Raw genomic sequence first — 15,208 nt, 5'->3', positions numbered from 1 at the left:
GCCAGCGTGATGGTGTCTGCATAGAGAATGGCCGACACCCTGTCTCCTGGCAACTGATGGCCTGGGCCTCTCCTCTGCAAAGGTGCCAACTGAAGGTGTTGGAGAACAAAGAGATCAGGTGGCCTCCTGGCCCAGGAAAGGGACAAAGGTGAGAGGAGGGGCTGGAGAGTTTCAGTTTGGAGTTGGCTGGGGAAATGGAGGGAGGCCCAGATGGGACTCTGGCCTCCCTGTCCCCCAAGACGGACCTGACTGAGGGGTCCTGTTCTCTGTACCTACAAGCTCTGTTTTAGACCATGTTCCTGTCTTCTAATAAACCTTCTGGTGTATTGGTGCATGGTGTAAAGAGGGGATGCTGAATGCTCCAAGGTCAGCCCCAGGAAGGCCAAAGTTGTATAAGCTTCTTGCCCTGGAGACAGTCTGCTCAGAGACAGGAGGCTTCCCCAGAGTCCTGACTGGCTTCGTATGGAGTAGTTTCAGAGCATCGCCTGGTGACTCCGTGACAAAGGGTTCTCAAATTTTTCATGATTTGGATCACTAGAAGACAGATAATTTCGAAAACCACCTTCCCCACTCCACTCATCAACGGCCTGTGGTGGCAATTACAATAATTGCTTATGAAGCGAAGTAAAATTAAAAAAAGCCTTTAATGTTCTGTTAACCTTCTTTAATGTGCTTTAAGAGCTAGAAATAAGAAGGAAAGCCAGCACCATGCAACCAGCAAATTGTCCAAGGACCACTGATGGTTAAGGCTACATTTTAGTCATGGGTATTTTTAGTAAAAGTAATAGACAGGTCACAGGCAGTAAACAAAAATTCACAGCCCGTGACCTCTCCATGACTTGTACGATATACCCCTGACTAAAACTTGGGTGCTCTGACGTAGGAGTGAGTGGGCGGGGGGGGGGGGGCAGGGACAGCCCGAGTGCACTGTGGGTGCTCTGAGGGGGGGTGACCCTGTGGCACCACTGGGGGTGGAGGCAGTGCGCATCCTGGAACCACTGCTACTGCTGGGGGAAGGGGTGTTGACGTGGCTGGCAGGCTCCCTACCCAGCGCCCTGGAAATGGCAACATGTTCCTCGGCTCCTAGGTGGAGGTGCGACCAGGGGCTCCACACACTGCCCCCCTCCAGAGCGCCTGGGAACCACGGCCAATGGGAGTTGCGGGGGCAGCGCCTGCAGGCGGAGGCAGCGCCTGCAGGCGGAGGCAGCGCTTGCAGGCGGAGGCAGCACACACAGTCGCCTGGCTGTGCCTCCGCCTAGGAGCCGAGGGACATGTCGTCGCTTCCGGAGAGCCCCCCTGAGGTAAGCGCCACCCAGAGCCCTCACACTCCCACACCCCAACCCTCTGCCTTAGCCCTGAGCCCCCTCCTAAACCCAAACTCTTGCTGCTGCTGCAGGGGAAGGGCGCAGTGGCCCAAGACTGCCCCAGCAGCAGTCAGGGCAGTTGGCCCAGGACCACCTGCTGCAGAAGTCCTGGAAAGTCACGGAATCCGTGACTTCTGTGACAGACTCGCAGTCATACTGATGGTCCACTAAACCCAATTTGGGACCCGCATATTATTTCATGAAGACTGTGACACTTTTCCTGAAACGTTTTCAAATGGGAAAACGGTCTCTTGAGAGTAATTGAGCTGATTACCTGCAACTCCCATTAAGTTACAAGTGCTGAGCAACTCTGAGGATTAGGTCCTGAATGTTAAAAAGCTAATCTGAAGCACTGTGAAGTACTAATATGTTCTTCAATAATACAGTCATTTCAGATTGGGGTGCTGATGCTTATTTCTTATTTAAGCTTATAAATACTGAATGGGAAAGACTGTACCATGAGATTTGGAAATTATGAACAAGAAGCAAATTGAGGAAAATTAAGCATATGACATAGGGGGAGGATGAAAGCTACACTTGATTCGACTTTCTTCCTCAGTAAGGTCCTCGTGCTCCTATGTGTAATTTTTTCTTAAATCAGCTAGGCTTTTATCCTGCATTAAAAATTTAGTAAGGGCCCAATCCAACTCTCACTGACTTCAACAAGGGATGGATCAGGCCACCAGTATTTTGAACATCAATTCATCTTTATTTCTATTTCTGCAGAACTTGGCTGAAAACAATTTTAGTTCTTAAAGTATTATTGTTCTGGTTACTTTTGAGTAAAGAGATCAATTAAATCCTGGATCCAGAATTCTTATTTATGGTTTGTGTTGTCGTAATGTCAAGGAGCCACAATCATGGACCAGGACCCCACTATGCTAGGTACTGTACAAACACAGAATAAAAACCTGCCAGTGCAGTAAAACATACACTAATGATCACCTCCAGCAACTAAATCTTCACTTAACCAGTTCCTTTCAAAATAGCCCCAAGATTCCAGTATAAAAGTTTGCTTGATCTTTAAGTAAGGACTACATATATTAGGCAATAGCTTTTTTGATGGTCAATCACATGGCTGCTTAAGACAAGCATCCCAACCCTGTGAAAGGTAAAAACAGATGACAAAGAGATTTGCTTTTATTTCTGGTACCTATACATCACCTCTGGCCTCTTGATTGTGCTTGACTGAATGCAGACTTCTAAGTCCCTACCATCACATAACCCCTCTCTTTCCCAAAGGCCCTCACATCGAAGAGGGGTCTGAGACCACAGGAACCAAGAAAAGCTTATGCAGGGAAACTTGAGTAGAGGAGCTATAGGTTGCTTGCACTAGCATGACTAGGTCTAATATATATATTTACTTAATTTTATTATTTATCTTTTACTACAAAATATGTGCTGCAATACAAAGTGTGTCATGTAAAAACTGACATTAAATGAATAGGAATAATATTTAAAGAGAAACACTTCCCCCAATAATGAACAAATATATTTAAAGTAAAACCTTGTTCTGTAATCTGAACAGACCTATGAAAAAGTCTTTCATCGTGAGATGGAACAAAGGATGCATACATAAAATACAAGGTCATAAGTTTAAGGTTCCAATCCTGTGAAGGCCTGAGCGCCTGCTACCAGGAGTTGAGGCAGTTCACTAGCGCAGATCAAACCTTCCACCCTCTACCGCTCCCTCCTAAAAAAAGTGTTACACTTTTTTTGTTTTCATCATATATAGAAATATTTCCTTCCTATGAAAGCCTCAGATTTTTGATAAAGCCAGATTTGTTGCATGAAATTTTCATTTAACTGAAAAGCCATTTTTTATAGGAATAGTGTTTTGACAAAAAAAATTCTAACAGCTCTAGAGCTCAGTTCCCTTCACAAGATCAGACCAGGTACCACAAACATTTTTCTTTCTCAAGGTGTTTGCTTCTGGGGGTAGTTTGGGACCCTACTTTTGGCCTGTGTTTTGAAAGCTGTTCCTTCCATTTCTTGGGAAAAGACAAAATTTATGGGTTATTTCTAAGTTCTGGATGTGTACCCAAAGATGCATTATGGGGTACTTCCACATCAAAAAGTGAACACACATATGAAGGAGAGCCTTTCATTTCCACAAACATATAAAGCAAAAAATTATCAGCTAAAGAAGCCTTTTAGATCATTCGACAGAGGAGATCTTTGCCTGTAACCATACTATATCACTACTTTAAAAAAGAGAAACTGTTTAACAAAAGACATGCTAAAAAGGAGCAGACAGATGTGGAGCATAGTTAATCCGCCTCCATGAGAGGCGGTAGCTGCGGGGACAGGAGAAGCTCTCCCCTTGACATAGCACTGTCTACACTGGGCTTAGGGCGTACAGCTTTCTCTCTCAGGGGGGTAAATTTTTCACACCCAAGTGAGGCAGTTACACCGATGTAAGTTTATAGTGTAGACCTGGCCTAACAGAGCAGCACCTGACATTGGCAGTGCTTAACATAACAGTGACTGAGAGCAAGCCAAGGAGGAACGGTAACATCTCATTTACAATCGCAGTCGCAGACTGTGGGGAAGGGGAACCTGCTGGCTGGGGTCACACAGTCACATTTAGCCAGACTCCATTGGAAAGTCCCTTGTTTGCTACCTGGCACCCAGAGTGTCACAAGCCCCCCTGTGTAAAAGATGGGCATCAAGTGGTATTTTATAGAGTGAGGAAGCCTCTAGCAGACATCCGCTGTCATGGGTACCCAGGCTGGGGGAACACCCCGCGGGGCTTCGGATCAGGAGCAGCTACCAAGAGGTGAGGTGACTGAGGAAAGGGGTCCCTATCTGAGCCCACTGGGGGGCGGCTACAGGGCTTTAAGAAGGCCCCTCGAGTGCTATAGAGCTGGATCCCTGGCCCAGCCCCCCAGGGGATTCCGGGCATGGGGGGCCCTGAAACAGAGGCGGGGGACCTGGGGTCTCTGTGGGGGATGTGCGTGGGGGAGGGACCCCTGCCCCAACCCCTCCGGAGTCGGAGGACGTTCCCTGGCTGGGGGGCATAAGGCGCGGGTTGGGGGGGCCCAGCAGGCAGCCTGGGGCGAGGCCCAGGCCCGTTAGCGGCGTGGGGGTACCTTGAGCACGGTGACGGTGCCGCCGGGACTGTGCACCTCAAAGGCGGCGGCCTCGTCCCCGCTAGCGGCGGCGGCCTCGGGCTGGTGGTAGCTGAAGCAGGCGGCGGCGATATCCAGGTGGCCGAGCGGCAGCGCCTCCTGCGGGCCTTTGAAGTAGTACAGGTAGCAGCGGCGGGGGTCGAAGACGAACCAGCGGCTGCGGAAATTCCGCAGCGGGCCCTTGCCCGACAGCTTCTGCAGGTAACCGCACAGCTTGGGGGCGCCCGGCCCGGCCTGCTCCGCCGGGCTCAGCGGCACCGCGGCGTCCCCGCCGCCGCCCTCCCCACCCTCGGCGGACCCCGCCGCCGGCATCTCCCCTCGCCTCCCTGCCAGCACTGCCGCGGGCACACAGCCTCGCTCCGGCCGCTCCGCAGAGCAGCCCAGCCCAGCCCGCCGCCTGACGGGACTTGTAGTCCCTGCGCCTCCCTCCGCTCTCTCGCTGACAGAGGACGGGGAGCTACTAGCGGCGCTGCCCTGGCATCTCCTGCCCGGCCCCGCACAGCCCAGGCCAGCCGGCCTCTCCCCTGGCCAGCCTGGCGCTGCAGCCGGGAATCTCCCCCGCTCAGGGCCTCGCTCCGCCCCCCTCAACCACAGCTTGTGCACTCGTGGCTGCATGTTCGTGCACACACATTCTGGGTGTGCAGACGGAGCTGGGCCCCTTCCATGGGGAAGTTAAGTTGGGCCCTACGCATGTCTTTTCGGTCCTGAGTACGCGGCGAGCGGGAGCGTTGCTAAATCCTGCCTGCCAGATGTCCCAGGACATTTGACGTGATCCAGCTCAAGTTTTGGTTGCTTTTACAGCAAGGAAAGTCTCCATAAGCAAGTTTCAGAGTGGTAGCGGTGTTAGTCTGTATCAGCAAAAAAAACAAAACAAAAAACAAGGAGTACTTGTGGCACCTTAGAGACTAACAAATAAATAATAAAGGTGTCACAAGTACTCCTCGTTTTTTTCTCTATAAGCAGGCGCTACCCAAACCTTCTTGGGATACTTCCTGATTTATGTATTGCCAGTAATCAGACTTCTGAAATTGGGTTTGCCCTTAATGCCTCCAGTAGCCCCTTTGCAGGAAATCAGTATGAAATGGGCTGTAATTGGTGGGGAAGATTACCTTCTTCCGTTTTTGGCTAGTATGCTCCATGTCTGCCTCTTTGAGGTATTCTTTCTTGGTGTATTGCTACCAGACTCACTATTATGACTACATTCAACTGTATATTCCATATCATGGCCTAACCTACAAATAAGATTAGATTAGAATCTCTCTCAATACTCATCTGTGAAATCTCTATATTAATTTCAGTTACTTCTGGTGTAGTGAGTTAATTAAAAAACAATAATTGTGTTACAGAAGCTCAAGATGTGCACATGCCAAAATTGAGTCCATGGACAATCTTTTTGTAATGCTTGTATTTACTCACAGGTCATTTTTTGTTGCCCACCCATTGAGTCACACAAAATTCAGCCCCAGTTCTGCCTTGATTTCCACCCTGTGCAACCTCCTTGACTTCAGAAATTTGCTGTGTATCTCTGAATCCAACATGCACAAAGGCCACTTGGCCTGTCTTTATCTCTATATCCCCAGATCAGTCTCAATTACTATAGAATCATAGAATATCAGGGTTGGAAGGGACTTCAAGAGGTCATCTAGTCCAACCCCTCGCTCAAAGCAGGACCAATCCCCAATTAAATCATCCCAGCCAGGGCTTTGTCAAGCCTGACTTTAAAAACCTCGAAGGAAGGAGATTCCACCATCTCCTTAGGTAACCCATTCCAGTGCTTCACCACCCTCCTAGTGAAAAGTTTTTCCTAATATCCAACCCAAACCTCCCCCATTGCAACTTGAGACCATTTTCTCTTGTTCTGTCATCTGCTACCACTGAGAACAGTCTAGATCCATCCTCTTTGGAACCCCCTTTCAGGTAGTTGAAAGCAGCTATCAAATCTCCCCTCATTCTTCTCTTCTGCAGATTAAATAATCCCAGCCTCTCCTCATAAATGATGTGCTCCAGCCCCCTAATAATTTTTGTTGCCCTCCACTGGACTCTTTCCAATTTTTCCACATCCTTCTTGTAGTGTGGGGCCCCAGACTGGACCCAGTACTCCAGATGAGGCCTCACCAATGCCAAATAGAGGGGAATGATCACGTCCAACAATCTGCTGGCAATGCTCCTACTTATACAGTCCAAAATGCTGTTAGCCTTCTTGGCAACAAGGGCACACTATTGACTCATATCCAGCTTCTCGTCAACTGTAACCCCTAGGTCCTTTTCTGCAGAACTGCTGCCTAGCCACTCAGTCCCTAGTCTGTAGCAGTGCCTGGGATTCTTCCGTCCTAAGTGCAGGACTCTGCACTTGTCCTTGTTGAACCTCATCAGATTTATTTTGGCCCAATCCTCCAATTTGTCTAGGTCCCTCTGTATCCTATCCCTACCCTCCAACGTATCTACCACTCCTCCCAGTTTCGTGTCATCTGCAAACTTGCTGAGGGTGCAGCCCACGCCATCCTCCAGATCATTAATGAAGATATTGAACAAAACCGGCCCCAGGACTGACCCTTGGGGCACTCCGCTTGATACCGGCTGCCAACTAGACATGGAGCCATTGATCACTACCCACTGAGCCTGATGATCTAGCCAGCTTTCTATCCACCTTATAGTCCATTCAACCAGCCCTTATTTCTGTAACTTGCTGGCAAGAATACTGTGGGAGATCATATCAAAAACTTTGCTAAAGTCAAGGAATAACACATCCACTGCTTTTCCCTCATCCACAGAGCCAGTTATTTCATCATAGAACGCAATTAGGTTAGTCAGGCATGACTTGACCTTAGTGAATCCATGCCGACTGTTCCTGATCACTTTCATCTCCTTTAAGTGCTTCAAAATTGATTCCTTGAGTACCTGCTCCATGATTTTTCCAGGGACTGAGGTGAGGCTGACTGGCCTGTAGTTCCCCTGATCCTCCTCCTTCTCCTTTTTAAAGATGGGAACTACATTAGCCTTTTTCCAGTCATCCGGGACCTCCCCTGATCACCAGGAGTTTTCAAAGATAATGGCCAATGGCTCTGCAATCACATCAGCCAACTCCTTTAGCACTCTCTGATGCAGTGCATCTGGCCCCATGGACTTGTGCTCATCCAGCTTTTCTAAATAGTCCCGAACCACTTCTTTCTTCAGAGAGGGCTGGCTGCCTTCTCCCCATGTTGTGCTGCCCAGTGCAGTAGTCTGGGAACTAACCTTGTTTGTGAAGACAGAAGCAAAAAAAGCATTGAGTACATTAGCTTTTTCCACATCCTCTGTCACTAGGTTGCCTCCCGCATTCAGTAAAAGGCCCACACTTTCCCTGACCTTCTTCTTGTTGCTAACATACCTGTAGAAACCCTTCTTGTTACTCTTAACATCCCTTGCTAGCTGCAACTCCCAATTGTGATTTGGCCTTCCTGCATGCCTGAGCAATATTTTTATACTCCTCCCTGGTCATTTTTCCAATCTTCCACTTCTTGTAAGCTTCTTTTTTGTGTTTAAGATCAGCAAGGATTTCACTGTTAAGCCAAGTTGGTCGCCTGCCATATTTACTATTCTTTCTACACATTGCGATGGTTTGTTCCTGCAACCTCAATAAGGATTCTTTAAAATACAGCCAGGTCTCCTGGACTCCTTTCCCCCTCATGTTATTCTCCCAGGAGATCCTGCCCATCAGTTCCCTAAAGGAGTTAAAGTCTACTTTTCTGAAGTCCAGGGTCCATATTCTGCTGCTCTCCTTTCTTCCTTTTGTCAGGATCCTGAACTCGACCATCTCATGGTCGCTGCCTCCCAGATTTCTATCCACTTTTGCTTCCCCTACTAATTCTTCCCTGTTTGTGAGCAGCAGGTCAAGAAGAGCTCTGCCCCTAGTTGGTTCCTCCAGCACGTGCACCAGGAAATTGTCCCCTACACTTTCCAAAAACTTCCTGGATTGTCTGTGCATTGCGGAATTACTCTCCCAGCAGATATCGGGGTGATTGAAGTCCCCCATGAGAACCAGAGCCTGTGAGCTAGTAACTTCTATTAGTTGCCTGAAGAAAGCCTCGTCCACCTCATCCCCCAGGTCCGGTGGTCTATAGCAGACTCCACCACGACATCACCCTTGTTGCTCACACTTCTAAACTTAATCGAGAGACTCTCAGGTTTTTCTGCAGTTTCATACTGGAGCTCTGAACAGTCATACTGCTCTCTTACATACAATACAACTCCCCCACCTTTTCTGCCCTGCCTGTCCTTCCTGAACAGTTTATATTCATCCATGACAGTACTCCAGTCTTGTGAGTTATCCCACAAAGTCTCTGTTATTCCAATCCCATCATAAATCCTTGACTGTGCCAGGACTTCCAGTTCTCCCTGCTTGTTTCCCAGGCTTCTTGCATTTGCATATAGGCACTTAAGATAACTCGCTCTCAGTGTGGGGCAGGAGTCCTACCCTATTGCGCTCTCCTGTTCATTCTTCCTCCTGGTATCACACTTACCCACTTACCTCAGGGCTTTGGTCTCCTTCCCCTGATGAACCTAGTTTAAAGCCCTCCTCATTAGGTTAGCCAGTCTGCTTGCAAAGATGATCTTCCCTCTCTTTGTTAGAGATTCTCTTCGTTAGAACGTCTTGTCTGACATTCTAATTTGTCTCATAGTCTTGGCACTGTATGAAATAAATTATGTCTGAATAGTTAGTGCTTCTGTCACTAGATCCCACTTTAAGGCACAGATGAGGGACTAGAGCTTCTCAATTCCAAATCCCCTGGTATAGCCAACATCATTAGCCCTCCATTCTGAATGATGTGTAGAAAACCGTGGGGTTAAACAGAAGTAAAATGTTTTAGTCTCAGTTCTTGGGTTTCCAGCCTTCACTGGGTCATGCTTCATTTCATATGTAGCTGAGGAGTTATTTTCTCAAATTTGATTTCTACAACTGAATTACCCATTTCCCTGTTAACAGAGCATAGCAACTTTCAGTATTGTTTATCAGCAGATGGTACATTATGAGGGGATATTTTAATCCTAGAGGACAGTTAATACTTAACTGGCATTGATGCATATTCAAGCTATGTAGGGGTGGCTCAGCTAAAGGAAGCCACATCAGTGCTGTGCTTATCTTGGCATATCTGTTAAAGCTTTACTTGATGTTGAGGCTTTGTTAATAGACATGGGGGAAAAGAAGGCTGATCTCACTTACAGGGCAAGTAAATGTCACTTCTATAATATAGGCTATTCAATAGTTCCCCTACCAAATAGTCCCATAATGCGTACAAATTCAAAACCCTGCGACTGTCAACAATTGCCAAATCATTCAAGGTCTGATCTTGCAAGGCACTGAGCATTCTCAACTTCCCCTGACTTCAGTGAGAGCTGAAGGTGTTACTGGGCTAGCTGCATTGCTGTCCCTTCTCGGGAGTCTCTGAATGAACCTCCTCCCCCTACCCACACAGGTGTCAGGCCTTTACCCCTTATGGGATGGAATTCTGCAGTTCATCCACTTTCAGACCAGGACTTCATTTACAGTCCCTTGGGTACCCGCTGAGTGATTCAGCGGGTCCACCTGCGGGTGGAGCCTACTAGGGTTTCTCTGTTGGAGCCTGTGATGGCCAGGGCTGGCTCCAGGCACCAGCTTTCCAAGCAGGTGCTTGGGATGGCGTTCAGAATGGGGCGGCAGCCCGTGTCCCGCAGCGGCAATTCGGCGGCAGCTCCACCGCTCTTCCCGCTGCGGTGGCTTATGGGCGGCAGCTCTGACGCTCTTCCGGGGGCAGCGGCAATTCAGCGACGACTGTTTGGGGCAGCAAAACTGGTAGAGCCGCCCCTGGTGATGGCATACCTTTGCAGCGAGACTGAAACAGCTTCTGCAAACACAAAGCATGATTTATATTTTGCCATAAAGGTACACAGCCACTTACAGAGATTTAAAATAACTAATCTTCACTTCAAACTTAGGTCAACATAGCTATGGTGTTCCGGGACTTTGAGTGCTGTAGCTATGCCAACCTGACCCCTAGTGTAGACACAATTAGGTCAACAGAAGAATGCTTCCGTCATCCTAGCTAGAATGGCTCAGGGAGGTCGAGTTCCTACAATGCTGTAGTCTGCGTCTACACAGTGCTGTAGTCTGTGACTATGGGGTTACAGCAGCAGCGCCGTAGTGTAGACGTGGTCAAAGACCTACATGCATATTCCCTTACCTAAGCTTAACCTCTCTCTAGCTGCAACTCAGGCAGCTCTGGCCTACACTTCTTGCAGCCTTCTCCTTCTGTCTCTGCCAGACTGCCAGCCTTTTCACTGACACATTGTGGCCACTCTGACCACTTCCCCTTCCCTTTTTGTCACGGGCACCTTTTTAACTGGTCAGGGTCTCAGCCCTGGCAAAACAAATCCTGATAACTTTGCTGGCACCTAGAAATAGCAGCTCCCAGTAATGGACCGTTATTCTCCTTGCTGCTTTGAAGTTATGTACCTGCACCTGTCTTATCAGTCTCATTGTTTTAACTTTCCTGTATGGTTCTTTTACAGTCTCCTTTGATTTTTCAGTATGCATTTAGTCAGGCAGCCTACAAAATTAAAACCAAGTCACACATATTCATAATACAGACATTTTCCCAGTTTGTCACAGAAGGCACTCAGCATCTCGCAGGATCAGGCCTTTCCTGTAAAGTGTCATTTACCAGACAACACATGACACTTTCTTCTTCCCAGTTTCCAGGAGAGATGTTGGCACTATTTAGAAGTCTCACATTGCCCTGGCCTCATTCATTCAGATATGCTTAAATACCAAAGAGATTGTCTCCAGTATTTTTCTTTAACGTATCACATGACCAGCAGTGGGCCCATTCCTATGAAGTGTTTAGCACCCTGATCTTGCACCTGCAGCTGCTACTGGCATCAACAGAAATTTGGGGGTTCCAGCAACTCACAGAATCAGGCTCTATACTCTCAAGACTTTTGCTCTCAATACTTCTCTTTTTTCATACTTGCTGTACAGCTTCCTCACTTACAACACTCTAAACAGCCTGTACTGTTTTTACAGTTAGTTCATTGAACCAGAAAGTTCCTCTTCTTAGGAAGGTAAGTTCCTTATTTCATGCATGTTCTCTTTCTACAGATATAATCCAGATGTGAACTGATAAACGATAGCTGCATCTTTCAACATTATTATTGTGTTTGCAGTAAGTTTGTACTCACTTTACATGCTTTTTTTTTTTTTACATCTTCAGCTCTAGAATGCAGAGTCCATGTGGGTGACATTCAGTTGTTTGGCAGAAGTTTAGAAAATGAAAATAAATAGCAAATTAATCCCAGAGGGTGAAATTCCCCTCCTATGCAGATGGCCAATATAAGGCCAGCAAAGATCTCCATATAGGGCGAAAGTGGGAGTTGATGGAGTGTAGGCATTATGCTGGCCCACCACTAAGGGGTAAATTTCACCCAAAAAGTGCAACATACAGGATGAGTTTTCTATGGTTATATTGATGATCAGCTCATAAAGCTTGACAAAATATTTACTTTTTCTTGTTTTGGTAAGTTTGACCTTTCTTAAAATGAACCAGTAATTCTGTAGGCACATTATTGGTTCAAACATGTTTACAAAACATATCAAATGAGAGAGCCATTTTTACTCTGAATAAGGAGAACCCTTCAACTACTTATTTCATAACATTTGGAGTGTTTTTCACCATGTTGTGGCTATAGGTATTCGCAGTGCTTGAAGTAAGTTCTCATTTCAATGCAACAGGAACAATAAGAAAATCAGTATCAAGGGCATGTTATTTAATACAAATGTATCAAGAATACAATCAGTGCAGAACCTTTGGCTCAGACTTTTGTGGTTACACAAGTGTAGGAAATTGGTAAATTCTGAGCAGCACAACATCAGTACTTTGCCTTTGGTTAAACACTTACTGCTTTTGGGTTGCAGAGCAGTAGAGCCACACCTAATAAACACAAAGATTGGGCCTGAGCTGCAAAATTCAGATACAGTTTTGGGGGTCACTCTGAAAAAATATCTTGCAGAGACTGAACCACAAATGCAGTCTGTCACTATCAAAGATAATCATTTTCTCTGTTGCAAGAACCTCTGCAGGGTTCTAATGTGAAGAACTTTGAATTCGTGCTATGTCATTTGTATTGTGGGATGGATGTGCCTACCCACTGCACCTCAGGTTCTTGAGAGGGAGGGCACAATGCTGTGGAAAGCAGGAGGCCAAGGTGCCCTAAGCCACTTTTACAACAGGAGCCAAACAGATAGAAAGTTGCTCTAACTTAAGCTTGGTAGATGTTTGCAGTGTTTGTAGCTGTGTTGATTCCAGGGTATCAGAGAGACAAGGTGGGAGAGGTAATATCTTTTATTGGGCCAGCTTCTGTTGGTGAAAGAGACAAACTTTTAAGCTTACTCAGCTCTTCGTAAGCTTGTCTCTTTCCCAACCAGAAGTTGGTCCCAATAATATTACCTCAACCCACCTTGACCTGCTAGATGGTCTCCTAGAGACCATTCGGCTGGCAGGGGATCAGAGGAGCACATCATGCTCCATATACTCCCCCACCTTTAGAGCAGCTTGAAGGTCATTTGAAAGTCCCTCATGAATATCAAATGTATCCAGTTTGCAAAGCAAATCCCGCCTTATGGGTGAGCTAATCACCCAAAATATTAAATTGTACGTACTATAGTTTAACTGATTGGAAGTGGTCAGGAGAGTTGATCACTATTAACATACCATAAGGTGTTCCAATATTTTACTCTATAGCAGTGGTTCTCAGCCTGTGGTCTGTGGACCCTTGGGGGTTTGCAGACTATGTCTAAGGGAGCTGCAAAAGGTTGTCATTACCATAAAACAGTGGTTTTCAGCCTGTGGTTGGCAGACCACTGGGGGTCTGCAGACTACGTCTAAGATTTCCAAAGGGGTCTGCACCTCCATTCGAAATTTGTAGCAGAAATTTGTCTGCAAATTAAAAATAGGTTGAAAACCACTGCTCTATAGAAACACTAGGTGGTGCTCCTCTGCTGTTTCACATTCTCTATTGCAAGTCTTGCTCAATTTTTCTCAAAATGGAAAAAATATATCCTGAATAAGCCTGCAGATTAAAGCAGGAAAGATATATATGTACAGCTCTAAATCATCTGGCTTTTGTATTAAGAGCAATTAAGGCACAACACTATTTCAGTGGGAAAGATGTAATTTAGCTTTATTAGCTCAGCCTCAGAGATTAAAAAATGCCAAATATATTGTAACGGGAAAGTTGTAAAATATATTTTTTGTTGTGGTAGAAGAGCATCTCTTGACAAAGAAAACTGCTTTTTGCTTGTTGTATGACAATGAAGGGGAAGGAATCAAAGGAGAAAGGTCGCATAGGTTTCTAGTTATATGTTTATGATTTGAATCTGACATCACAGGCAGCAGAGGCAGTGAGGATTTTAGAGGACAAAAAGTAAACAGAAAACCGTTTTTTTAATTACCTAAACTGGGGGGGGTGACTGAGACAGGGAAATAATCTACTAATTAAATTGATGGATTCTTATGTTCCTTTGTAATGAGCAATTTTTTCCATTGTGTAATCTACTTTGATTTCAGATGTAGCATATAGGAGAAAGACCAAATGGAAAATGAGAAAGGAAGAGACATGGACACAAACCAACATTTCTGCATATATTTTTGTGCAATTTTTTATATTCTACATTGGTGGGAAACAGAAAAGATCCCAAAAGTTTCACTGACTGCCATCTATGAAGAACTGGTTTATAGATGAAGAAATAAGGTTTTTATTTTTTAATTTGTACGCTCCTTGATTAGACACAACAGTGTGAAATAAACAAAAATAATTTCTCTTTGTACTCCCTATGGCCTTGACCTTACAGTCAAATCCATGTAAGCAGATCCTTTCAGAACCCCACTGACTACAACAGGTTTCTGCACAAGTGCAAGGAACTGCCTGGATCTGATTGCAGGGTGGGTGCTTGAGCCCCAGAGCACCCATGGAGTCAGCGCCTATGGGACTGATGCTATGTTCCATCATCTCTTTCTCCTGTTAATCTGCAGCAACTACAAACAGGCTGTAATGAAGCAAGAAAACAATTCCATCTTCTCTCTGCAGCTTTTTCACTCTTCCCTAGCCAGCTACCTTCCGAGCTACACTCTATAGGCCAGCTACATATGAACTGGGTTCTTTCCCCTGATCCAGGGACTCCTGCAGGAATTGAACAAGCCATCACCTGATCCCTAGTCTCATAGCATCAGCTAGGAGGCAGGTGATTAGTCACAGGTGGGAGCTAAACCCAGCTTCCTTAAAGGGCTACCCTACCCTACCCTACCCTGTGACAGAGTCCTTGAATTTTCCATGGTCTTTGGTTTCAGAGTGTTTTATGACATCAGCTCTATCCTAACATATTTGCATTTTTTCCTATTATGAAATAATAAAACTACCTTTTCTTACATAGTGGCTGATGTGATGATTTACATAACATGCCTGTGATGGCAGAGCTAGTGGAGGGTGTCCTTTAGTTTACCAAACAAAGCTCTATAGCCAGAAAATCTACAGAGTTCGTAAAATAACTATTTGCATTTACAGAGGACCTTTTATCTAGGCTTCTTAAAATGCTTTATGCAGTGGCCCTGTGAGATATTATCCTAATTTTACACAATGAGAAACTGACGCACACAGAGATTATGTTAATTGATATGCCCAGGAGCACACACCAAGTTATCATTA

The 15,208-nt window shown here is 46.0% G+C and overlaps 1 protein-coding gene and 1 long non-coding RNA gene across 2 annotated transcripts in view; one reads left to right on the top strand and one right to left on the bottom strand.

The window, feature by feature from the left end:
• TBC1D2B (TBC1 domain family member 2B) overlaps window positions 1-5,034 on the bottom strand; it is a 63,796-nt gene extending 58,762 nt beyond the window's left edge. Inside the window, exon 1 of the mRNA XM_084640719.1 lies at window positions 4,457-5,034. Coding sequence (XP_084496845.1) covers window positions 4,457-4,807 — 351 coding nt within the window. The 5' untranslated portion in view covers window positions 4,808-5,034. The remainder of the gene's footprint in view (window positions 1-4,456) is intronic.
• On the top strand, window positions 4,613-14,911 carry LOC311527092. Its single transcript, XR_014713243.1, has 3 exons — window positions 4,613-4,696; window positions 11,610-11,673; window positions 14,074-14,911. It is a non-coding gene; the product is annotated as an uncharacterized lncRNA (long non-coding RNA).
• The last annotated feature ends 297 nt before the right edge of the window (window positions 14,912-15,208 follow it).

Source organism: Lepidochelys olivacea (genome assembly GCF_965140295.1).
Source record: "Lepidochelys olivacea isolate rLepOli2 genome assembly, chromosome: 10".
In the NCBI taxonomy this organism is placed as follows: domain Eukaryota; kingdom Metazoa; phylum Chordata; order Testudines; family Cheloniidae; genus Lepidochelys; species Lepidochelys olivacea.
Note: the sequence above shows the minus strand (reverse complement) of the source record. Positions and strands in the feature narration are given on the sequence as shown.